Below are 27148 nucleotides of genomic sequence, written 5' to 3' on the forward strand. Positions count from 1 at the left end.
AAAGAGAGGGGAATGTTGTTTAATTTCTCTCTTGTTTCCATTGTAAGGTTGGGCTATTGGGCAATCATCCAGGAAAACAAATGAATCTTACTGTAATGAATCAGAGTTTGAGTTCCAAGTCCTCTGCTCAGGTAATCACTCTATAGACTGTTTTTCAAGATTTGTGACCCAGCCCACTTTTGCAATGCTACATTTCAAGGTACCACTGAGAAATTTGGGGAGGAGGACTGATAACCCAAATGTGCTGATCAGGCCACATGCATTTACAGAATGTCTGTCTATACCATCACTACTTTTATTCCTGGGTTTGTTAACAAAAGAATCTAGTTACATATGTCACTGAGTTGTAGATGGTTTATTTAGTTAGTTAGTTAACCTGCTTATGTGCCATCTCTCCACAACTAATGTCCAGCATAATCACTTTTCCTGTAGACTAACAAGATTAATCAGAGAAAAATGGACATGTAACAAACATAATCCTTCACAGGGAGGCATGCTGTCATCATAGACCAACATTATACAAGCTGGGTATTATACAAGCTGCATGTTATACACACACATGTCTGTGGTTCGTATTAAACAAGTTTTTTTTGGTGCAAGTTTTTGAACTCTTATTAAATGTTTATTTGTTTAGGGAAATAATGACCATTACATCTACTGATTTCTTAGGTTACTTTTTAGAAATACTCTACCCACTTTCGATTTTGAAGAAGGGCTTGTATTTCATCAGCCCTCCCACCTTGAGGAAGATGAAGAAACAGTCAGCCATCCCCATCTGAGTGAATACGATTCTCATGGAAGAGCTGAACCTAATTCAGCACACCAGACGTCGCGTGGAAACAAATGGCCTCGGAGGGACCGGCGTCTGCGAGCGTCACAAGGTTCATTATTCTACGTGCCGTACACATGTAACAGGTATTTTCTTACATGTGTCCTTTGCAAAACAAGGGGTAGTTCTTGAGGGACATTCATAAGGACAATAGTCACTGCAGACCATAGAGCACCACTACCATCTATTTAAAGATACAGCAAAATAGATCTGCTTTCCGTATGCCATGTTTCCACTGTTAACCATTTTTGCAGGATTTTGTTCAGCTGAAATAGCCCTTCACAAAAATGCATACACTGATTTTGCATCAGTGAATTTACAGTGAATGAATGGATGATTATTGAGGTCCAGCTAAAACCATGGACATCATTTATTAGCAAGTATACAGAGGCAGGATGAGGCACTTGAGAAAATGAGTGATTCAAAACACAAATTTTACCCCAATAGTTTATTTAGCTTCAGGTTTACATGAATACAATATGAAGTAACAAAACATGATCAAATAAAACATCACCAAAACGGCCACAATTCAACTGCGCATAAACAGTATAGTGACAGAAGTGAGCAAAAGGTAGAGCCCATGGAGGGGGTGGAGCCACAGAGGAACGTGACCCGCTTACAGACAGACCCCTTGTGCTAAAGCCCCTGGGCAGAGTAACCACGTGGAAGTTGCCCTTGACTGCAGTACTTTACTTCAAGAGTATGTTAATACTTAACCCTAAAAATCTAAATGTAAATATGCGCTTTTTAAAAATAGTATGCTATTATAATATTCAAAATAGGAGCAATAAAATCAACCTACACAATCTCATCACTATTTAAGAATAATTTTCCTTTTTAAAATTAAAACTTAATATATTTGCATAGACGATTCTACATTGCTGGCCTAGTGAAGGTACTTGGCAGAACGATGTTTCTAACACAACATTTATAAGAACTAGAAAATAATACATATTTAAAAAATGACAAAGACTTGGGGGAGGGGGGGCACAGAACACTACACTGAAGTTGCAAATTCAAATACTTAGTTGCACACAAATGTGTTTTGTTTTTTTAAAAAAAAAGCACTTAAGAATTCAGTTTGAACTAAGGAAACACGATGGATGTAACCAACTCACTTGTAGCATCAAAATCTACTCTAACATATTATACACCTTACACATTAACATACACACCTTGCCAGTTTCACTCTACCTAAATATTAAAATCTTTATATGAATACATTACTTTATTTATATAGATCTTTTTATTTGTGCATTGAAAATATTTGATTATCAAATGTGTATAAGAATCTACTTTGTAGACAGTGAGATGCACCTAACACTTCAAGAAGCATTAGCAAATACATTTTTTTTTTAAAAGAGGAAAAGTGAAAAACAAGAATTATCTGTCTATTCTGAACGAGGGTGTAATCCTTCATACGAGAGTTTGGTCATATATTTAACCCAAGCACAACCAGAGTCTTGAGGAACAGTCAAAATTCTACAACAATAAATACATGACCTTTAAAGCAAAAGGGCTCTGGGGACTGTGCTTCACAATTCACACTACAGCAAACGTTATGTCTTTTTCATGTTGCAATCCTGACTCTTACGATCACATTTCACATTATACTGCCAGAAGATTCCAGAACAACAGTCGTATGATGGATTTCTATGCTTTAGAACGCCCCAACTTTCATTTCAGGAAGCCTAATATACATTATACACCCAGCATGTATAATGTATAACCGTGAGTTTATTGTTGTTACTAAAGACCATCAGAAGTGCGTAATAACAATGAACCTAGGGTTAAAAGACCCCCAGCAGTGTCAAAGGATCTGACATGAGATGGAATTCAGTAACCTTTTCTTTCTTACAGGAACATTAGGATTAAAAGTGGTACATTTGGCAACATCGCGCCGAGAGAAAATGCTGACGCCTGATGACTATAGGCGGCTGACAAGTGTAGAAAGATTCATTTTTCTGGAAATCTGCTGTGTGATTCTATTTACATCTTACACACCCTAAAAGAAGCTGAGGGAAAATTCCAAAACAGAGATTCCAGAAAATGAATTCCAGAAAGAGTTTTGTGCAACACAGAAGGGTGTGTCAATAGCGCCGTCTCCAACGCCCCAGGGCACTGGAGTCCAGTTGTTTCTGGCCGACACGTAGTAACCCAAACAAACGTCACACACTTAACTGAGGATCCTACTGGTCATTGTTTTCAACTTTTCGGTATAAAAATACAACAAAATGCAGAAATAACAGATTTCCAGCATCAGCACCACTCATCATGTGACCAGTAAAAACAGCATCCTTCACTTTTACTTAAAGCTACTGGGAATACTATCCACGTTCAGACCATGTTCCAATCTGTTCAAAAAGTCTACAAAATGTATTCTACAGAGTTCTTAGCACCCATATGGGTACACATTTTTCAAAAAGCTTCTGTTAACCATCAACTAAGGGGGAATACTGGTTTTGTTTATGCCAAAGACCCACAGGCTTATAAAATTCTTATTGGCAAATATAGCCAAAGAAACACCATGTCGTAGGCTTCTGACATTACTCAAGTCTCACCTTAAAGATCCCGTGCAAAAAGCCTTTTTGTTTTCTCTTTAGCATTTTATAACCTGTTTTCTCCCTCTCTGCAGGGTAGAATGCTAAGCCGCAGACAGCTTTGTTGTGTGTGTGTGTCTGCTTGCGCCGGGCACACTCAGTAGAGGCCACTGTCATTGAAGGCGCTAGGGAGGGGGGAGGACTGTTTGTGCAGGGACATGGCTGCGCTGTAGTCTCCTGTTGGGAGGCTCTGGGTGCTGGCGCTCTTATGCTTGTTTTTCAGGCCCCAGCTGAGGAGCGACGGCTTCTTGGCCACCTTGCGTGCCTTTGGGTTCTTGTCGTCATCAAAGGCTAGACAGATCATGGAGTAGGTCTTGGGCAGGCCTCCCGAGTATGTGGCACTTTTCGTTGGCTGGTTTTGGGAGACAGAGAGGATCGGACATGTCAGTGTTCCAGTGTTTTGCGAATAAGGACAAATAGTGGATTTGTGGAAACAAAGAAGCACACTGAAACACTTCTACATGTAGAAGAGTATTCCCAAGGATGTGAAAGAGGATAAGGTCCTCCATTAGCACAGGCTGTGACTGAGCCCTCTAAGCCTACGTGGCTCTGGAGGGGTTTAGGTGTTGAAAGAGAAGAGTTACCATTGGCTGGCTGCTGCTGTCCATCATGCTAACGACTTTAATGTCGACGCCTTCCTCGTCCACATCCTTCAGCAGTTTTATGACATCACTAACGCCCATACATTTGCAGTCTGTGTCGCCCACAGCAACCAGGTAATCTCCCTCTTTCAAGCCCTCCATCTGGGGATGTGGTGATAACAGCAAAAAGATTCAAAGAGAGAAGGAGAAATGGTTACATGAAGGTGCAGTAAAATATGTCCTGTGAGAGAAATGCTTTGTACCACTTTACAAATGTTTACAAAGAGCTTATCAGGGGAACAGGCATCCCAGACACACACCCCCCCCACACCCATTATAAACCCACACTCACAGATACATTAAAAAACACACACCACACACACACAAACACCCATGCAGCCACCATGAAATGTAGGGCTCTGGTACAAAGCTCAATTGCACTCTGTAAGGATGGACTGATGTATTCCAACAAGTGCACATACACGCGGGCGCACACTCATGGCCATTTCTGACCAAATAGGCAGCTGCTCTAGACAGCTTAAAGAAAACTCAAGCCATAAACAGGTGTGTGTGTGTGTGTGTGTGTGTGCGCGCATTTCTCTCTCTCTCTAGGTGAGACAAAGGATCATGCACTGCTTGGTTCCCACGAGAGAGAGAGAAAGAGAGAGGGAAAAAAAAAAAAAAAACAACAAAAAAAAAAAAACACTATGGTAGTGGTAAGTTATAATTACAAAAGAAGGACCAGGTCCATGTGAGAAATCATGCACTCTCACTAATCTGTCTGCCCTCTCTCATTAAACCTGCCCACAGTTATAGAGCTATTAGTGAGCAGTGAGAGAAGCAAAAAGAGAAAGAGAAGGAGCCTACTTCAGAAAGAGGTTTAAAGCCCATTAATTAAATAAAGCCCAAATTAAAAAACAAAGCCAATGGAATATGCATTTGTCAGCTTAGAACTCTTAAAAAACATATAAAGATTAACTGTGTAAAGTGTTTGGGGGTGTGTGTGCACACGCACGCACACATGCATGCACATGTATGTATGCATACACTTACAGCTGCATAACAAAGCGGATCCAGTGACTGGATCTGGACAGGTGCGTCACCCTTCAGGGTGAAGCCCAGGTCTCGGTCTTCCATCTTCAGCCGGACGGTGCGCGGCGCCGTCCATCTCTGCTTCGCTGAGAACACAGACAACGGGCCCTGCACCGCATAAGAGGCACTAATGTCACCACAGCAACACTCCATGGCAACCTGCTCCCAAGGCAGTCTTGAAGAGGATGAGTTACCAATCGTGAAACACCACGCCATCAGCTGGCAAATGGGGTTTCTTATTTTTTAGCTACTGCAGGCTGACTATTGAAAAAGGCTTAACAAGATGTAGTCTGCTTCACAGAAATACAGTTTTTAAACAGCTTCACACACACACACACACTTAAAATAAAAGGAAGCTTGAAGGGAACTCTGAAAACCACATTTTTACAAACATAATAATATGGAGGTAGATGAGGACAGTGAAGACGACCAAAAACAGCACCAGAGTCCACACCTGGCCTTAACCATGTGACCCAACTGGTCCAAATGACTAGATTCACCTCAACTTCTGGAATTCCAGAACAAAACTTGAATATATAGGAGATGCAGAGTTGCAATTAAAGTGAATCTAGATTGGCTTAGTCTACCTGTCAGGCCAAAAAATGGGTTTCAAAAAACCACAACCACCACCCACAATCAGAAAACAGCAACAGGACAACCTGTTTGTTTCCTAGGTACAGAGCCTGAGTCACTCACGCACACACAAGCACGCACACATGCACACAGTACCAGGAACTGTCAGATACAACAATAACTCAGGAGCATAATTTTAAACTGAAGCTACATTTGTGCATTCCTCAGTTGTAGTAGATGAGACGGTTCCAGGGAATTCTGAATGCACTTCTAATGTGGAGAACATATTTCACCACCAATACTCATGTTAGTACTGCCAAAGCAGTTTCTGGCTTTTACCCACCGTACGAACAAACTCAGCCCAACTCAGAAGCGCTTTGTGATGGACATTGGCTGCATTTTTGGTCTTTCCGAGGTGCAATACACCCTGGCACAGGCTGTAATATGAGTTTGTATGAACGGTGGAAAAACCTTTGTAGGGGTCTATTCATCACAGCACACAAGCTGAACACGTACGTAAAGTGAGCCTTATGTGATTTTCAATGACACAAAGCCTTAAAAAGAGCATTGGTGTGCTGTGAACAGAGCCCGCGAATGACTGGGAAACAGTTAGGGGAAAAAAATCAGCAGCCCACATACCAGTCGGTGGAAGAAGTCTTTGACTTTCACCTTAGTGGCGGCAGGGAGTTCTGGTTCTGCTCTGTGCTCAGTTTTAGCTGACGACGGGAGGAAAATGCATAGGGTCATTTTCTGTTTGCACTGTAAATAAAACTGATATCATCATTTTTTTCAGGACCTGGATTGTACATTGTGTGCTCTTATTGTAAAAATGCAATGAGTTTTAGGTTTTTTTTACAATATACCTTATTTTGAGTAGATTTCAGGGTTTTCTTTGTAGTTATAACACATACACATTTGCTATTCAACATTTAGTAATGATCATTCATCACTGCTACTATCGTAACCTTGCTTTCTGTGACAGTTTCTTTGTTCAGACTGTAATTGTGCTATGTCAGAGGTGAAGGAAGTCCTCATCATACCGAACATGCTTAAGATATGATCTGAGATAATTAACACTGTAATAATTAACACTTAGAAACAAAGATCTACTGCATTAGACATCGAAGGATCGTTGCCTCAATTGTGAATTGTGATCTGCTGAAACTAATCTGCTGGTAATCTTGATTCTGGTAATCTTAATTTATTTTCAGTGCAGAGGAGATAAAAATCGCATTCAGTCTCAAAGCACCATTGGAAATTCCTTCATAGATTCCACTGATGGTGCTCTCTACTCTGAAACTTCACTGATTACAAACAGGAAGCACTTAGCCATTTCTGGACTGCTATGCAACAGTAACAGCTGCATTCCTGAAAATGTGTGCGTTATATTGGATGAATCTGGACCGGGCCGTTGTTGGCCCGGCTTTCTCTTTGGGCCGACTCACAGATAATGTCCGGAGCCTCCATGTAATCGGTGAATTCGCCTTCAGTGGTGTTGTGCTCGAACTTTGCCAGCGAGCGCTTGAGGCTGGCCTGCAGGATGTCCTTGAGAATGTCGATGTTACGGAGGTGACGACACAGGCCCTGGATGCGCAGCGCCTCCTCCTGGTTCATTATGGCACGCCTCAGGTGTGCCTTACCTGCCAGGGGCCGGGGAAAGGTGGGGCCAACAAGGCAGGGGAAATGAAAGGTGTGTAAGTTTAGGAGAAAACCCTCATCCCGTGCTTATGTTGGCATTTTTGAAGGTCCTGTGCTCACAGCGAAGACTCCCGTTTTGAGCAGAAGCATGGAGGAAGCCTTCACTGCTTCATCTCACCTATACGTCGCCTCTCTTCTTTATCACGCAGGATGTCTAGAGGTGAGCGTCCGTCTGGCATGGTGTCGTACAGCTGAGACAGAGCCTTCTCCTGCTTATCTTCATCATCACTAGGCTTTACTGTACGTAAACACACACACACACACACACACACACACACACACACACACACGATGTGATTTTACAGATGAAAACAAAAAGCCTCAGAAGTGGAGCATTTCCAGCTGCTCCTGATAACACTATGAGAAGCCCATGCACAGAGTCCTGACACTGGCGGTCTGGCCAACGTTGAAGCCACGTCACTACAGGCATCTGTGGGAGCCTGAGCTTTATCAGTCGAGTGTGGTGGCAGGAACCTCTGCGAGACTGCCGTTCCTGGCACGGGGGGTGGGATTGTAGCCCCATGCCAAAAACCGGCGTGTTTGCACAGCAATAAAAGTGTTGCATAACCCTGTCTGCTCTGTGTCTCGCCTCACTTTGTCCATCTCCTTTGGCTCTTTGTTTTCTGCACTCACTTTACGTCCTTCCCTCAGCACAAGGAAGATTAAATAATAGTTCCACACACCAACCAGGCGTCATTAGAATATAAGGCGACTCTGTTCAAATCTGCGTCACTGGTCTCTCGAGTTAAAGCAAGAGAGTTGAACACGAAAATGATATACCATCTTCTAAAGCTCGCCCTTGGCTTTCAGCCAATCAGCAGTGGTCAACAAGGCTTGTAGCTGGGATGTAAAGGCCAGGTTTGCTTAATCAACTTACGCTGATGGTCCAATAGTGCGGTGGAGACGAAGTAGTGTGCCAGAGAGCAGTAGTGGTAGGTCTTCACTTGTGCCATTGTGGACCAGAAGAAGGGCACATTGTCCTTAATGGGCGTCTGGATCATTGACTGATAGACCTGATCATACACTTCTCCCACCTATGACAGGAAGCAACAGCGGCATAAGAACATGTTACCTGCGCACACAGAACAACGCGAGCAAGAAATGGCACGTTGCATTGAGTCTCAATAAAGTGGTCATTACATGAATGCCTGAGAAAATAAAAACTTCACTACGGTCTGAAGTGTCCCACAGCACCACCTAGAGGTTAGGAGGAAGTAATGCGGCAGTACCTTTGCAGCTTCCTGTGCCATTCGGAGCAGCATGAAGAACTCGTTGCGGATGCCAGACAGCGCGATCTTCTCGAACAGGCACTCCTGGGCCTGCGCCAGCATCATCTTTATCAGCATGCTCAGCATGGCTGGGCTCATGTCATAACTCGGGGTGTGTGTGAACGTCTCCTTCAGCTGATGGAGAACACCTATGGGTGAAACTCACACACACACACAAAGAGAGAGAGAGAGAGCACTTAGTGTTAATGTATGACTGTATGCAAGATTATTAGAGAAGTCTACTGCACTGTTAAGAAAACAAAACCTTGCGGTGACTCATGTAAACAAACCCCAAATACTCCCACATGAGTGATTCCTCAGTTTATTTCACCTGAAGTTGACATTTTCCTCATTTCTCATTCATGCATAAAGGCAAACATTATGGCAAGCGTGTAACTTACATAACTTACATAAATGACCTCAAAGTCATTCGTCTTAAACCAGCAAAACACTGACCGCCACCACCAAAAATGACTTTTCTCCATTATCTGATGTCAAGGTGTGTGCTCGCCTGCAGTCAGTAACACTGACATATTGTCTCAGGCAGCTTGACCTTTTAAGGTCAACTCCTAGAAAAGAAACATCTGTTTCTCTTCTGCATGCCTAAAACAGGTTTAGGTTTCTTTCAACAGCAGCGTTCAGAACGAGAGAGATAAGCTTAGCGATAGTTGGCCATGCTGCACACCCAGACAGCCTGTCTGCCATTTGTCTGTCACGGTTCCCTCTTCAAGTGTCAAGGCAGCAAGCAGGAGGGCAGCCACATACGGCCCATCCGCCTAATACCGTCAAAGAGCCGTTATTAGTTTCACGGGTTTGAGTGTGAATTACTGAAGGAGGACTCTTCCGGTTCGTTCTGATAGCGCTGGAGGCAAAGCAGCATAATCCCTCTTTTGGTTAATGTTTTACCAAGAATGAAACGGACAGGAGAACAGTGCCGTTGCCGCCTCCAGCTGCTCAAAGTTTGTCTCTGGGGCTCTGCGAGACGCTCAGCTCTCACTCTCTTTTTGCTCCATGTCTCTTCAACTCTTTTTTTCATTCCCTCTGTGCCTCTCGCTCTCTCCATCTTATTTTACTTACACACACACACACACACACACACACACACACACACACACACACACACACACACACACACACACACACACACACACACACTCTCTCTCTCTCCTCACTAACACACAGACACTCAGCAGTTCTAAAGTTTATGTTTCCTTTCCTTGGTAACAATCTCTGAACTCTGTGGGAGAGGATGACTGTCACCTGGGTCAGATCACGGTTCAAGCAGCCAAGTCAAATGAACGCATTCAAACGTAGACCGTAAGACATCTAAGGAACACTTTACTTTAAGTGGCCCTGAGGCAAATCACAAACTGCTTATAAGCCACATGCAGACCTTTATGAACTCTGTTGTCAAGAGCAGCAAGTGTGATTATGCCAACACTGACAGGAATCGTCTATACTGGCACTCAATGCCTATACAACAGTTCATACCAGCAGACATGAGAACAAATGGACAACAGATACAGGAAATCATGCATATGACAACACCTCTGTTTAAAGCCTGTATGGACTGACCGGCGGATTTCTGGAAGGCTGCGATGGCTTCCTCGAGGCCAGAGAAAGTCTGCCTGTCACTGCGTGTGCCAATCTGGGTGTAGAGAGCAGCTGTGTTGAAGAGGAGGCTGGCCTTCTCCAGCGAGAGGTTCTGTTGACACACTGGCACGCCTGTGAAGGAGTCGTACCTGTGCAAGACAGAGTGGCAGAAAGGTTAGCACACATGAAACTGCCTCAGGGCCTCAAACAGCCGAGCTGTCGCAGTTTAAAGAACTAGCAGGGTTGCCCCTGTGTTTTAGGTGTCTATGCTCCAGGAAAGACATAAAGGAGTTCAGAGAAAGGAGAAAGGTTTCTCTGACCTCTCTGGTTCATTTGCCTGAGGCTTATTTACGGTTAACACATGCAGTTATTTTTAAAAAGGAAGCAGCCCAACCCTGTACAAAAGTACACCAACAGGACTGGGTCGATACGTTAAAATGACATAATGGTCTGTGTAAAGTTTACATAATGGCAGGAACAGTCAGTACGGTGGAAATACGCCACTGTTTTCTGAAAGCTTGAGGTCACCATTCCCTATCCCATACTCATGCAGCCACCAAGAAACTTTTGATACCATAAAGTAAACATGGTTGCACTACTGTTATGACACACACCATGTAAAGAAAATTCCCATCTGACGGTTGGGTGTGAAGAATCGGCTCTCTACCAGGGAGAGATGGGCCACATAGCTGGACAGCAGTTGTACGCCTGCCTCGTTACGGCTTGGGGTGCGGCACGCCTGTCTCACACACACACACACACACACACACACACACACACACACACACACACACACACACACACACACACACACACACACACACACACGATAAGTGTGTAACATCAAACAGTCCATGTTCATGCACATAACACCTTACCTGCTAACAGCAGAAGGCAATGTAATATGTATTATGAAGGTCATAAGTGTTACCGTCACTTTAAGAGCAAGAACAGGTGTTGATACCTGTCTGAGGTCCATGAGGTCATCGATCTCATCCTGAAAGTTAGCACCATCCTCACTATAATGCTCAAGTATAAAGTCCTGCCAAAACACAACAGGCTTCATTTTAGAACATTACACATACTCACTCATACACCCACACACCCCTACCCACACAATGTAGGCCTGCTGATTATGACACCAGTGAACCCTTGGAAATGTCTGCAGCGGTGAACAAGCTCTAGTACTCAGGAAGAAACTTTGATAGACATAAAACTAAGTGTGGCATTTCCTGGGTTGTTTTTTTGCCCAGAGGAAGACAGATAGACAGACAGATACAGACAAGGTGTTACAAAAATCTGGACAGGCAGTCTATAGATGAAAACGCTTCTGCAAGTCATGACCTTGAAGGGCACAGCGTTCAAAGTGTTCAAAAAAGGAAATCAATAAGGAAAAAACAACAAAGAATCTGAAATATTTAGAAAGGCTGAATTCATGTTTACACCCCATGACACGAACAAACACTGAGAAACTTTGAAGAATTTGAGCGTTTGAAAAAAATAAAAGGGAGGGGAAAAAAAGGAAATTTCATGTTGAAACCCTGCCCCCAAACAAACCTTGAAAGGAACGGAGAAGTCGACTTCTTTAGTCTCCTTCAGACCCAGCGGGATGAGGGGGATGCTGACCGTGCCTCTGCACAAAAGACAAGAGACCAGACTTTTGAAAGCGGAGAAACGACGGCCAAGCAGGCTTTGGAGTCACCCCTGACCGGAACATAGGACAGCTTCCGCCGTAGGTGTCATGAAACAGTTAAACTCTGGGCTTAGATATTCAAACTTGGACTTTCTTTCCGTTTACACATGCTGAAACCACACAGGGTAAACAGCACTGGCCCCAGGTGCTGGCTTCACACAGGCTGCAATACATTAAAGCAAGACTGACCTCTGCTATAATCATTTAACAAAAATGTACAGTACACAAAATCGCCACTATTTAAGACAGGTTTTTGTTGTACTATTCTACATACTTTATAGATACAATTGAGTGTTCAAGGTGTTTTTTAGTATTCCATAAGACATAGGCCATCCACAATATTTGGCAACATGACCACAATATGATTTTTTTTTTTATCCATATGTTGCAGTACTAAAGTTATGGTGCACAGTTTCTCACTAGAATACTTGTTACATTTTAATACGGGGTATTCATTACACAGGCCCTCAAAAATAAGCACAGACAGCAACAAACATTTCCCCATTTCCCAAAAGCACTGTAGTGTTAAGTTTATCTTTAATTAGAGAGAGTAATCAGTTCCGCACCATTATTTAATGAAGATCTTTACACAGCCGAGATTTAGTACAGGTTTCACTTCACAAAACAATGTTTGAAAAATGAAGAATGTTTGACATATTAACAGAAATGCTGATCTGCTCGGGTGGGTGTGTATGTACCTGTTCGGTCGTGCGTACACACCCACCTTCCCAATCTCACAAAAAATGTACTTGCGCTTTATTTTTTTAACCCTTACAAATTTAGCAAACAGTTTTAAAATTATCGCAAGTTTGAATAATTTCCTGGTAATATCAGTGCTGGGGTAAAGAAGTGATTAGGTCTGTACTCTCTAATCTATAAAGGATATGCATGCACATGCACACTCACACAGACGCACACACACGCGCACCCGAGGCCAGAGGCCTCAACCATGTACGTAGTAAAACCATTATTCCACTCGTCCTGTGCAGGCTCAACTAAACAGTGTGGCAACATCCCCTGTTAACAGAGGTGTCCGCTCACACCTACACCCACCCAACGCCCAATCCAGGGGTGTGTGCTGAACGAAGGAATGCCCACAAATGCCCAAGATCTGGGACAGAGGAAGGAGGCTGGCTCTAACACAAGGAAGCATGCCAGCGAATCTCAAGGACACACATGCTTTTAGAGGAAACAAAGCATCCCATACACTCGCACATGCACTCACACACATTTTACATTTACATTTTAAGGCATTTCGCTGACGCTTTTATCCACTATGACTCAATACAACTGGAGCAATTGAGGGTTAAGGGCCTTGCACAGGGACCCAACAGTGGCAACTTGATGGTGGTGGGGCTTGAACTGGCAACCTTACGATTACAAGTACCTTAACCACTGAGTCAGGGAAAGCAGAGAAGAGGACACACACGCACGCACGCACGCACACACGCACACACACACACACGCGGCTCTGAGCTCACTGCTGTCTGACTAATAATTATTTTTTATTTCTGTCATTATGGGAGATTGCTTGCCACTCTCTCCTCTCTGAGTAAACTATTGTTTTTTTTAAATTTGACCCATGCAGCAATCTCTCAAAGCAAAAGACATGCATGTACGGGTTACAGGGTGTCAACAGCGGAGTCAGGGAAAGCAGAGAGCTCATGCACATGAACATGCGTGCAACCCCCACCCTCCCCTGCATGTTTAAGCAACTATTCAAATTAAATCTCTCCTCCCTCCTCCTGCATTTAGTCAAGTAATAAAAGCTGACTCCTTTGCAGAACACCAGACACACACACCCACTCCCACTCCCAGCCATGAACTTTATGAGGTAAGAAGTTAATGAGAATTTTTTGAAGGTCAGCAGACCCCATCTATAGAACAATGGGCTAAATCTGACCAAGATGCATTTAAACTGTGGCTACATCTGGGTGACAAAGGCATCTACTAATTGGAATGGCCCTGTGCAGCTGTTCTGTAGTGTATGAGCTCTGTGTGTGTTTACATCTGTCATTGACCTGCATGCCTTATCAGAACAATAAATTAATTATATTAATGGCAGCTAACACATTCTTAAGCTGATAAGGAAAGCCGGTGAAAGCCAGCAAGACAGCAAGACAGCAGCCGGAAGGTACGATGGCTTCCTGCCACGTCCCTCTCCGGCCGCCTCTCTGGCCCTGGGCCACACAGGAGGAGTGCTCATCTGTCAGCCCAGCATGCTGGCGCAGACCCACCTGGCAGGTCCCGAGCTGGTCCATCGAGCTTGCAAGACAGAGCGGCACTATGTCGTGTCTCACTCGGTGCGCGCGAGTGCATTTGTGTGTGGAGGCATGTGGGTTTTCTGCTTAATAAGCCTATGTGGCATTTTCAAGTGCACAGCACTGAGAGAAGGAAAGGGGATGGAGTTCAATCACGGGTCTTGCTACTGTTGACTCACAATTCTGCAAAACTATCTTCAGCAGATTGACGAGAGAATGTGCGTGCGTGTGTGTGTGTGTACACATGTACATGTACATGTCTACTTACTTTAAATTCTGGTAAACCTCCACTGAGCTGTTAAGACCCTCCAGCTGTTCCATAAGAAGCTGCAGGTTTGAGTTCACATAACTCAACTCCAGCACAACCATGTCACGCACTTTGTTATTCGATGTGGCCCTGAGGAACACAGAGGACAGTGAGGGAGAGCTTTTTTAATGTCAGGAATGCATTACATTGGCATTAAAAAAAAAAAAAATTAGTAAAACAGCAGATTCCTAATTTGATTTCTCATGCAACAACCCAAGTGTTGCTGATGGCTAATCAGATTGGCTAACCAAATCCTGATCTACAATGCATGAGAAACACAAATCACAGACGCAATCAAATGAAGATCTGTTTAAACGGGCTCCTCTGTGCCGTCCGTCTTAAACACAACCTGTATATACACAAGTTGCGCATGTACACATACACACACCCAGTCCAAAAAAAAAAAAAAAAAAAAAAAAAAAGTGTATACACACACACACCAAAAATATGTAATTAAATAAAACTAAATAAATAAAAAATGTAACAGCTGCTGATTTGCAATTTTGTTACTCTCTCACGTGTGGTGATCACAACCATCCATTTTTAACCTCTGACCATCTGAGAGAAAAGACAAACTTGCTTGTGTGAGTCTGTCAGTCAACTGTTGAGCAGGTTCTTCAGAAGAGGAGTAGTCCAGCCATTTTTCACACACTCTCCCACTCTTACACGCACACACACGTGCGTTTGGTCATTCCTCAGACCCCAACAGACATTTCTGCTTAGGAAAACTGTATCTGTTCAAAAAATGTCTGGCTTAAATTCAAAGCATACCATGAAGCTTAGTTTGAAAGCAATGTTTGTAAAGAAAATTCCTTTACCTTCTCTGTAAGTGTCCAAGCATCTGATATATAGACACATTTCTCACTTCCAGTAACTTGAACTGGCCAATATCTCTATTCTAAGTAACAATGCCATAATGCAATTTTAAACAAGCATCTCAAAAATGCACAGAGGTGCACCAGCCTGAGCCTTAGTTCCAGACTTTTCTGGAAAACTGACCACCATTTTCACATATAGATTAGCTCAGTACTCATGACGACATCATGAGCCAACTCAGTGAAACCTCCCCGGTCCCCATTAGTTCTGGCTGGACTGCTGACACTCCAAGATCCTCAGGGCCTCTCAGGGCCGATGAGCGGTCCCATTCTATATCAGAGCCAGGAGGAGTGTGTGAGAGAACTCCCAAAGGCAAACCTCACGGCAAGATCACAGTGCGGGAGGATAGCATCAGGAACAGACAAGAAAAAAAGGGGATTGGAGTATTGTTGGACTGATGGCGAAAAACAGGCTGAAAAGCGAGCCAGGAGGAGGTGCACTACATATCAGATCAGTACTGTGGACTCGGAAATGCACATGTCCGCAGCCAGAAGCGCTGCAGTGGACAGAAAAGGCCAGCGAGTCATGCTTTTTATCTTGGTGGTTACCCCAGCATTTCTATGCAAACACGACAATAAAGGCATTCACCAGCACCCTCCCTCTCCCTCACCCCCGCCCCCACCTTTGGGTGGAGTTTTATACGGTCTGTTTATTTCAGATAAGGCCTTTCTCATCACTGAGAACCTGTCCGCACCTCGAGGACAAAAAAGCATATTTGACTGTGGCTTGCGCTTTAAGCGGTTTGGTTGATTTTCCGCTCCGACACGATGCATCCTGACGGGGTGCTGTAGCGAGGGATCGTGGCCGGGGTGGTGTTGTGACACAAGCACCAATGACTGTAGCTAGAAGATCATATAATGAAAACAGGAGGGCAGCAAGGACTGAGGTCACATGGTAAAGTAAGACGCATATCACACGTATGTTAATCTCGGTCGTTACTGACAATAATAGTGTTGATGAAGCAGAGAGCGGAAAAGCAGTTCGGCCGAACCAGTTTGGCTCGCGAGCCGATACAAAGACGCAAGAAGAATGTCAACATACTGATGTCATCTGACTAAAGCCACGCACAGAGAAAGCAGGAGCAGGAAAGAGAGATTAAGGATGATTCAGACAATTATTGACCTGATGTCAGATTTGAAAAGTCACCACAAAACCTTTTGTTTTGTACGCAAACACATGAAGTGGAATATTTTCACTCCAACCAGGCCAAAAGAGCCAGATCATCTTTTGGGGTGTGTATATTTCCATGTATGCATTAATGTGGACATGGATGTACTGCAGTATACGTCGAGTGTGTTTTTGCAAACCCCCTTGGTTAATTGTACATTAGGGTTAGTCTTTTGTATGGTTTGTCTGAGGAGGAGTTGGCAGCACCTGTTCAGTAAGGCAGACATGCGCATTCATGAGAGGTTTCCTCCAAAACACACCCAGCCCATACTTATGTAAGGTTAACCGAAGCCGTTTTGCTTTTCCAAAAGCTTTTTTCTCCATTCACTTTTCAGGTCTCCAGTCATCAGTGAGGCAGTCCCCCCCCCCACACACACGTAATAGCCTTCAACTCAAGACCTCTCATTATGAACTTTGTATTGACCATCCCATGCCTTGTGGGTTTGTGTTTGCCTGTATGCTTTAAAGGTCCCCTGTGGCTTAGATCTTTACAACCTGTAACAAGTTTCATCTGCAGACCTGTTGTGTCAAAAGGGTAACAGCTGAACTGCAGCACCATCCCAGGAACCTTCCTTTGATGTGTATACGCGACACTCATTACACACTGTTAGAACAGTGTGTCCTTGACAATACAGCCTCCAAGGGGAATCCCAGGAGCTAGTCAGGAGCCCATCTCCAAGGCAACAATGTTCTCATGGGAACTTCGCGGTTAGAGCACCATGTAGTTTTCTCCTTCCTCCAACTTTAGTTTAATTTGCCATCATTCACCCTTGCAAACACTTATTCCATAAACCCCAACAAGGCCTGTACTGAAATGCTACAAAGGGTACAGAACTAGAAACTAGGCCATAGTTAGGACAGTGAAGTGAAAGGTACTCGGGATGTGACAGTAATGCTAGGTCAAATCAACATAGTTTACCTCTAGATAAGAGCCCCTGGAACACACTGCACCCTGCATTATCATGAAAGAGCAGCACGGGGCCCTGGCCAGTACAGATCTCCCAGTTCTGGCTCTGTCCCAGTCTCCCAGTCCTGATCTGAAGAAGAAGAAATATGCTGGCTTGGATATTAAGGGTGTGCGTGTATGCACTCTCTGGACTATTTGAACAAAGTAATGCTAGGAAAAGGTTACATCACCAGTGTGGGTACAAAGCTTTGGAATTTAAAATGCGCATACACACTCCCACACACATTCACTGACGTCTAATTGCTCAGAGCGGAGATGGTTTAACAGGTTTTAAACGGTCTCTCTCTTCGTTCCACTGCTACCTTAAGTTGCACTGTGGTGGCCGACCGCACATAAAGGCCAAGCTGTACTTCGGAAGGCAGGACTTCCACAAGCAGTGCACTCATTATCTTACACATTTCCCCAAGCTACCATACAGAGGAGAGGAGCGGAGGAGTGGAGAGGAGAGAGGAAAGAATCTGTCAGATTAGAAGCCACAATGACGTCAGAAGAGCCAATCACATTCTTCACTATAAAGACCAGCGCAGCAGGCGTGTCCGTCATTGCCGTGGAGACTGCACATACTAAGCATTGCTATAGTAACAGATAAGTCCAAAGTTAGAGCATGTGGCTCTTGCAATGGTAAACCAATGAGAGGCTCAGTAAGAGGAACACACAAACATTTCCAACAGGAGACTACCTTTATGGCTCCGACTGCTGCAGTTATTTGGTTCTGTAGGGCTTCCAGACCACTAGTGAAACCCAATAGCATCAGCGAATGTGATCACAGACCTAAAAGCAGTTCTGCCACTGCAGAAAGCCTTGGCTAAAATGACACAAAGCAAATGCTGATCCCAGACCGGTGGAAGAGTGATTTCCAGAACTGCCGACTTCTGAGCAGCAGTGGAAACAGTGGCACGGCAGACATGAGGAGATTGCAAAGCTGAACCATAGACTTAAACTAATCTACTGATTAAACAAATAGGCTGAATAGCTGAGAGAGAACTTTCAAGCAAACCTCCAACACTGTTGCTTATCTACCATGCTGCACCTATCCAACTGGGTGCAGGCACAAGACAAATCTCTCACCCACTGTCCTGTGGGGTTTTATCACTAGCAAAAAGTAAATTAGCAACAAGATGGTTGGGAGGCCATAAAGAAGTGAAGCTTGTCCATTTATGGGAACCAATGGAAAAACACACTGTTTAGTGAAATAATGTCAAAGTAGTTGGCCCTCCCTTAGCATGTTTAGAACAATGTCTTTTTGATTGCTTGGTTGGTAGTTTTGTTGTGCAAAATTCAAAACAATCTTTTTCCTCTAATGCATGGCCTACTGTGGTCACTGCTTGAACCAGCATTCCAGATTCTAAGAGTTAAGCTGCTAGGTCCAGCTCACACAAACTACAATAAACACAACTCAACCACAGTCACAGGTAAGTCATAACCGGTATGAGCTATTAAACGGGAACTATACACGCGCGAGTATCCACTCGCTCACGGACAGCATTCTCTCCCTACAGCATCACCAATCAAAAGAAAGGCACACTGCTACAAATCTGTCACATTCCACACATGCCAATAATTTTGATTGAAACACGAGATTACCTGAAGAATCTTATCTATGTACAGCATGCATGTGTATATGTCCAGATCTTACATTAGATAATCATGTCGTAAGGCTAGGCAACAGACAGGACCGAAACTGCTCAATGTAAACACATAAGGCAAATTCCTCTAGAGGAGGGAGGGGTTTAGCCAACACCCATTTCTCTACACACACACACTTTAATATAAGCAAGCAGAGGGAGAACTCCGTCGTCGATATCTGTTCAAGAGAGTGAGTTTTATGAGCTCATTGAAGCATAGCTGTGGGTGTGCATGTGCGCTTTTAGTGTACAGGAAAGTGTGAGCCAAGGGCATGTGCGCGCGCATGGGTGCCCACGCGAGTGTGCACGTACTTGAGGAGATTCTCTGCCCCAGCTCTCATTCTCATCTCTTTGATGATTTGCTGGTTTAGGGATGCCCTCTGATTTTGGAGCTTACTGCGGCCAGTCTCAGCCAAGGGGTTACAACCCTGAGAAAGAGAAAGAGAAAGAAAGAGAGAGACTGTAAAAATCTGCATTCAAACGTGGGACACTTAAATGTTTCACTGACAAACCAGTTGAATGTAAATAGTGATATAAACCAGGGGGTATCAAATATCACCATCATTAACAGCTACAAATAATCTAATACTGTGCAAAACCGCAAAACCAACTACACACTGGTGTACAGTTTCTTCTCTCAAAACATAATGTCCCTTCCAATGTCTCTCTTGCACTGACACACACAATCGAGAACAATCTGTGACTCAGTAAGAACACTATGCCAACTAGGTGTGTCCCTGCAGTGTCATGCGTTGGTGAAGCAGAGAGAGGGCCCCATCCTAATGAAAGCGTGCCCTCCTTTCAGACACACGTGATTAAGAGATCTGAATAATCCACAATGAGTGGAGTATAGCTTTTATTACTGCTGCTGAAGACATGATGGAATCTTTCTAAGAAAGCACTCCAAGCACTTATCTAAGCAAACATTTTTGTGCAAACATGGCGAAAAAGCTAAATCTGGGCACCGGGGAAAGCGGTCAGATGATAGTGCTCCGAAACAGAATTCTGCACTGTCTTGTGAAAATATGCATATACATACAACTATCAAAGCTTTAGAACTCAAATTTCAAAGCATCTTTCTGCTAATAAAAGTCACCTGTGTAATCTGCAAAGGTTGCACACCTGACATGGACAGTGCTCCATCCACAAAAAGCACATCAGGTGAAGAATGCCTGAAGCTCTACTACTAATTTATTTCCAGCTTCCAGTGTAAAACAGACATTTGGCTCTGAACATTTGGAGAACTTACAAGAAGATGCATGAAAATCAATGTAGATTTGAAACCATAATACCCATCTCTTCTATTACTGTGCTAAGGTACACCAAAACCTAGCATGCATTTAATAAATACGACCCTTCCCAAAACCAACTCATTCAAAGCATCGCAGAGCTCTCTGAGAAATAACAGCAATATCGATCAGGAACTTGACAGCAATGTACTGAATGTTAAAATATACTTTAGAGACCAGTTTGCTTTGTTCATTTCTTCCTCCACTTTAAAAAAAAGCAAGGCTGTTGAGAGTGTTATAAAAAATAATTTGCTATCGCTGTGTCTCTCCAAAAAAAAAAAAAAAAACACCACAACAAAAGGCGCAGCCTAGAGTGAATGAGCCATTCTACAAAATCAATTATCAGTCCAATGAATCTGTGTCAAGAGACTAACAGGGTCTACACAATGGTTTAGCTGTAGTGCTCACCCCAACACATCCACACTACCACACACACACACACACACACACACACAGGTTAAAACCTACTATAACAAATGACAAGCAGGTCTTATGTGCACTATATGCAGCGCAAAGACCCTTTATGAGTCGATATGGTAACACAAAAGTAATAGTCTGCCTCCATACCTCGTTTTTGTATGTTACTCTGCAACACTGGCTATGCAGATGGGTCCTTGACCACAGATGAAGCTCACTTTCTCATTCTGATCATCATTCGAGTTTACTGTTCTGACTGCCACACTGAGAGGTAGCAAAGGCCATTTTACAACTGTACAACTTTTCCCAGCCTTAGCAGAAGTCCCAGCATCTGTACTGCATTAGCGCATGTGGTTTGGCTGCACTCTGCCTTTGGCCAGATGCGACGTCAACGGAAGAAAGACGAGAGGAACATGCCGAATTTGCAACTCTGTCTGTCTGGGCACGGATGCAGCTCGCTGGCAGTGGTTCAAAACCAATCTGCAACATTTGCCATCTTCAAACCACGCCTCACTCATCATCCCATTCTCTGCTGTACCAAAACTACCCCCTCCCTATGCAATAGCTCCCAGGACATGCTACATTTAAAAAAATGATCCGCTCATTCCACAACATCTATCAGTCTAAAACCATCACACCAAACCAGACTGTTTGTTACTCCAAAACCATGCACCTCATTCTTCATCTACTAGCCCAAACCTATCCACCCACTCCACATTATCTGCCAAAATTTTTTTTTTTTTTAAACCCACACACATCCACTACACCTTAACTTTATTATTTATCTCTACTGGCCCAAAGTGATCAGTCCACAGGCCATATTCCTCCAGCCCCAAAGAGATCACTCCATGTTGCACTACCTACTAGCCCAAAACTACATCATTACTCCATCACTCAAAAACCCAGAGCTGCCCAGAGATCCATTTTCCTTAAACCATTCCAACACATCAACTTCCAACCGAAAAAAATGAACACACCTCCAGGTTATGCACCTGGCCCAAACCCTGAGCTCATGGACTTTTCCTATTGAACACTGTTTCTTTTCTAATCTATTCCTCTACCTACTGGCCCAAGACCACCACTCATTCTTTGCTATATAATGGCCCAAAGTTACATCCAGGCACTGCATGATCCTCTAACTGAGCTGCTTGGCATAATACTGAGGCATTTCTGTCTGAGGATGATGTCAAAGGCCCAAGACAAATCCCATGTATAGGAAATAACAATATTCTCAACCAAAAGGCAGAAATTTCAAATATGCTTTTTTAATTAAATTCACTCTGGCCACCATTCAATTTAATAAAGCCAGAAAGCACTGGATAATACAACAAGGCAGACAGCATTCACAAGCAGAGTCATAGTTTCCTAGAGACAAAGGCTCTTTTCAGCACCGGAATACACTAAAAAAAAATGCAAATATGTGCCCACGCAGGTTACACAACTCAGGTCAGACCAGCTACGGCAGAACTCCGCCAACAGGCCCAATAATTATGCTCTTAAATTAGTGCAGGCCTCATATACATACACACACTGAGATAAGTGCCATGTTAACACGGTTATTTAATTAATGGCTGCTTAATAATTCTTCTCAGGTGTTTTCTAGAACATCCAAGATGTAGTGAACAAAAAGATCATTTGTTAAACACTTTATCTCTATGTTGTTTATTGTCTGATAGAAAACAAACACACACAGATATCAGTGTGGGCACCCTCTCGTGAAAAAAGTGAATCAGGTTAAGAAGAATGTGTAGGAGCATAAATCCCTCCATGGAATTCATAAGCCATAACTCAGGATGTTTGCATCTCATGAGCGTACGCTCTCTCTAAACCTTTGAGCCACAGCCATGAGGTTATTAAATAACAGACAAGAGCCAAATTATAAAAGTTACTTTAACAGTAACTTCACTTGGTCCCTATTATTGAATTTTAGATCTTCTGGACGTTAGATTAAATAACAACTTAGCAAACAGGCAAGAACAAGACAAAAAAGATCAGAGAACGCCCTACAAAACGCCGTTTCACGAAGATGCTTTCGAGCGCGGAGAAGCAGTCTGGCTGGCAGAAGCCCCTTAGAAGTTCACCACATGCCCGCCAGATGTCCTCTACCAACGAAATCAAGCATTTCCACCTAAGATTGGCTACATGAAACAAACTGTACGTAGGGCTCGGCAGTGGGCAGAAGTAGGGATGTGTTCTTTAAGACTCAACTGCAAGCTTAAGAACAGTTATGCATTTCAGGAGGCTGCATTTACATAACGTCACGCAACTTTGAAAATACCGCACAATGTTTGCAATACTAAACAGATCAACTACATAAGGCGCACTGAAAGACAAGGTGGTATAAAAAAAAAAAACCCGTAAACACCTGAGTCGATTAAGCTTGTTTATTAGAAACAAAGCCTTCATAAGACCATCGAAACTTTCTCCATGTCTTACCTTTCTGAAGTAGTCATTTTCAACAACGCCGTTGCTCTTGCATCCGTTGGGAATTATTGCGTCTGTCATTTCTAAAATCTCGGTCTCAGCACTCCGCTTCGATGAAAGTCAGAAAACAAGGTTTGATGATGCCCCTGTCGCTGAACAGGTGCGTGTTTAATGTGAACGGACTCGCTAGCACGACTCTGCTCTTCTCTCTTGAACTCTGACAGTCTTTACAAACAATCTCTTTTTCCATCAGCGTTCTCCGCCCCTCATTGTGACGACAACTTGGAGGAGGGACTATAACTTACCTGCGCAAACCCCCCGCCCTCTTCCCCTGCCCTATAAACTCTGCGTGGTTTATATTTAGAAACAGTAGATTTCAGTAACTTGTCCGAAACATCGCAGAGCTCTCCACGACAATATGTCACACTCACAACGGAAGTGATTTAAGAAGGAATTTACTAACAGAGTAACAAGTACAACATTGACTATTACTAATATATGCACCTGACGTCTATGATTTATCAAGGTTTACTTTTTAAACTTTTATTAAACCTTTAAACGAATTTTACTGAGCAGTTAAAGTCGTGTTTTGAAATTGATACAAAGTTCCCATTTCAGGAGGCTACTTATTTAGTTATTTACTGTTTTACGGTAGCATGCCAGACATCCTTTGTCTGGTTTAATACTGAGAAAAGAAGAGTTTTAAAGAGCTTAAACTAAAGAAGTTAAATGTTAACTATAAAGCCTTGCACTCTCTTTAACTTCTACGTCAGAAATTGACGGTCTATAGATCAAAGAATTACTATTATGGGTTAGATCACACTGAATGACTACTGTTTAGTGCCTATTAACAAGCAAAGTTACTCCAAGGAGACTAGCCACTCAGTTGTTTAGCAGAAGCTATTTTGACAAAACTGTCTATAAGCTCTTATATGTATATAATTCTTCTATAGTTCATTACTGCTTCATTGGTCCCTTCGTAGCTTACAGCTGTTGAAGGCTTGCAGTAATTTATTTGACATCCATCCTACTGAACCATCCTCCCATTTCAAAGGCAGAGCTTTTGTTAGAGAGATCTTTACATCTTTAGCCATGTGCCATTTAAACTGTACATGTTGCCATGGTGACAGTGATCTTCAATGCCAAAACCTCTTGTAGGGCCCTTATGTACATGTTTTAAAGAACCTTACCAAATAGCTTCTTTACCCCTGTCCACTCACCTCTGCTAATGCCAAACAAAGACTTTGAATGATGGTGACACAATCAGTAGTTGCTTAGTAACGATTTTGTACACAAACCCGTGTGTGTGTGTGTGTGTGTGTGTGTGTGTGTGTGTGTGTGTGTGTGTGTGTGTGTGTGTGTGTGTGTGTGTGAACTCATTTTACCAGTTAAAATAAGGGGTTTTACCAGGTTTCATGATTTTTTTTTTAAAAAAAAAGGAAAATGAAAAATTGGACTCTGCTAGGTTTGGGGTTGAGGATGATATGTTGATATGCCAGACATTAATGGTCTGTGCAGTCATAGTAGATTTATTTATTTATCCAACCATGAAACTGGAACTGAACAAAGGGATTTTTATAAGACCCAGAAATGTCTGCATGAGTAGCCTTCAATAATACACACTGATGGCATTTATGTTCTGCAAGTCAAGTGTAGTCTTCATGTTTCGTAGTGAAACCTGAGCTTGTTTGTGTTTTGCTTATTTTGCATATAGTCCTCATAGAATAGAAAAAGAATGAGTTGCACACATTTAATAACATTCATATAATTGCAAATAAAAGTAACTGACACTATTCAACACATACAAACACTCAGCTTTTAACATGGGCTGGTTTATTAAGTATAGAAAATATATTTTTCTTTAAAAGACCCTACTCTAAGACCATGCTAATCATACCCTCCTATCAGACTCTGCTCTAATAGACCCTGAGCTCAGACCCTGCTAATCAAACCCTGCTCTCAGGTATGTATAGTGTGACAGCCTCCCAGCTGTAACCGTCATGCCACTATGGAGTAAATACCTGTTGAATCATACAATGCTGGAACTTTCTTATGATAACTTGATTTATGACACCCAATTTACCTCCTGCTATTATAATGACATTCATATGACACATCAGACATGTGATTTTTATTTGTACTGCAGTATCACACTTAAGAAACAGTATCACACTTGATATATGGTAATATATGGATATATGGTAAATTTTGAAATTACAGTGCCATCTAGTGTACAGAGTGGGCAGAGCGGTAAAAGCTTACAGGTCAGTTTGGAGCTGATTAATTCTGCACAGCAAAGGTCAAAAACAGAGGTATTCAAATCTGGAACTAAACTCTAAATCTGGTTCACACTGTCATCAGTCATAACTCTTTATCAGCTAGCATTCAAACCTCAGGGCTGTGATTAAATTACCTCTAGACAAAATGAGAAATCAGCAATCACTCATAGAAGGAGTGAATTGTTTTAAGAATACTGGGTTTATTGCTTGTTTGTTTCTTTTTTATTTAAATCAATCCACTCTTCTAAACTACCTTAATGCATCTCATTTGTGTGTGTGTGTGTGAGTGTGTGTGTGTGTGTGTGTGTGTGTGTGTGTGTGTGTGTGTGTGTGTGTGTGTGTGTGTGTGTGCGCGTGTGCATGCGTGTGTGCGTGTGTGTGTGTGTTTTTTGTTCTTCTAACTTCCAAACATTACCTCAACCTGTTTAGACTTGCTGACCTTAATTGTTGTCTGATGAGGCTGTCTGGTCCTCAACCACATGTGATTTGGGCTCTGGCTCTTCCAGACTCTACTGTTTTTGTTGCTTGCCTTGGATACCCGTTCATAATGTCTCCAACACTGGAGAGATCTATTGAGGCCTTTTTTCCAGAAGTGAAGTCTAATGTCTCAGACAGGAGAAGGAAGAAAATACATAGACATACACATGCAGGCACAGGTTCAAACATTTGTGCGCACACAAACACACATTTCAGATGTGTGTATGTTTTATTTAGATGCACATTCACACACACATACAGACACAAATTAAACACAAGCACACTACAACTGCACCCCCCCCCCCCCCAACCACACACACACACACACACACACACACACACACACAGAACCAGTTTTGCCAAGGTTCTCGGACAGCTTTAATATTACGGCTGGTGAATTGAGGTCAGAGCTGCAGTACCAGGCACCATACTGCACCACTACACATATGGAACCTGTAAGAGTTAATTTCTATCTATTTACTCTAACAGAGAGACTCAGATTCAGTGGACTTTAGGTTCTCTACAGAAGAGTGGGAAACATTTTATACTTAAAATTAAATTAATTACCTAATTACATTTTTAATTACAATGTTATTACCTTTACTCATTTACCTTTTCATCAGTGCAACACAGAGAAAGTTCAACAGTTGCATTTTATGTTTAGACATAAATACAAAGTTTGGTTTCAAAAACACAAAGAAGTAAATGTCCTGTTAATATTTTCTTTAGAATAAAGAGGAGGACAAATAATCTAATTCACAATTAAATAATCCAATTCATCGTTCAAATCTATAATATGAACAACTCAAAGGCAGGACAGGCCAGAAGCCTGACCTGAAGAACAGTAGGTCAACAGGAGGTCGTCCACAATATCCTTGTGGATTACCACAAAACATAACCCCTGCTTATGAAAATAGGTGCAGTATTTACAGTAAAATCCTGGCAGCATTACTGTAGATTTACAGTACAAATAAACTGTATATTGTACAGTAAACCATTATAGTGTTACCCTATTATTGTCCTGACCTTTGACTGTAAATCTGCAGCGGTTCTCACAGAGGATCTGGCAGAGCTGAGCTGCTTCTCTAGGTACTGCCACTCGGGGCGTGCCTACTTCACCGCTGCCGGCTCT

The 27148-nt window shown here is 42.8% G+C and overlaps 1 protein-coding gene across 1 annotated transcript; it reads right to left on the reverse strand.

The window, feature by feature from the left end:
- Window positions 1-1261: 1261 nt before the first annotated feature.
- rhpn2 (rhophilin, Rho GTPase binding protein 2) lies at window positions 1262-23490 on the reverse strand. Its single transcript, XM_027008986.3, has 15 exons — window positions 23273-23490; window positions 19443-19558; window positions 14457-14585; window positions 11792-11867; window positions 11199-11276; window positions 10849-10973; window positions 10217-10383; window positions 8603-8790; window positions 8251-8407; window positions 7492-7611; window positions 7121-7315; window positions 6315-6391; window positions 5064-5210; window positions 4014-4172; window positions 1262-3781 (listed from the first exon to the last, which is right to left on the reverse strand). The coding sequence occupies exons 1-15, from the start codon at window positions 23339-23341 to the stop codon at window positions 3527-3529; spliced, it is 2058 nt and encodes a 685-aa protein (XP_026864787.2). The 5' UTR covers window positions 23342-23490; the 3' UTR covers window positions 1262-3526.
- Window positions 23491-27148: the final 3658 nt, after the last annotated feature.

This window comes from Electrophorus electricus, chromosome 23 (genome assembly GCF_041902795.1).
Source record: "Electrophorus electricus isolate QZ-2024a chromosome 23, ASM4190279v1, whole genome shotgun sequence".
NCBI classification, from domain to species: domain Eukaryota; kingdom Metazoa; phylum Chordata; class Actinopteri; order Gymnotiformes; family Gymnotidae; genus Electrophorus; species Electrophorus electricus.

Excerpts from the sequence above, each read along its gene's own strand:
- rhpn2 (XM_027008986.3), bottom strand. The coding sequence starts at position 23,341 with ATGACAGACGCAATAATTCCCAACGGATGCAAGAGCAACGGCGTTGTT. Across the intron at positions 11,868-14,456 it reads GAGGTTTACCAGAATTTAAA|AGGCACGGTCAGCATCCCCC; the intron begins GTAAGTAGACAT and ends TCTTTTGTGCAG. Across the intron at positions 6,392-7,120 it reads GGAGGCTCCGGACATTATCT|CTAAAACTGAGCACAGAGCA; the intron begins GTGAGTCGGCCC and ends TCCCGTCGTCAG.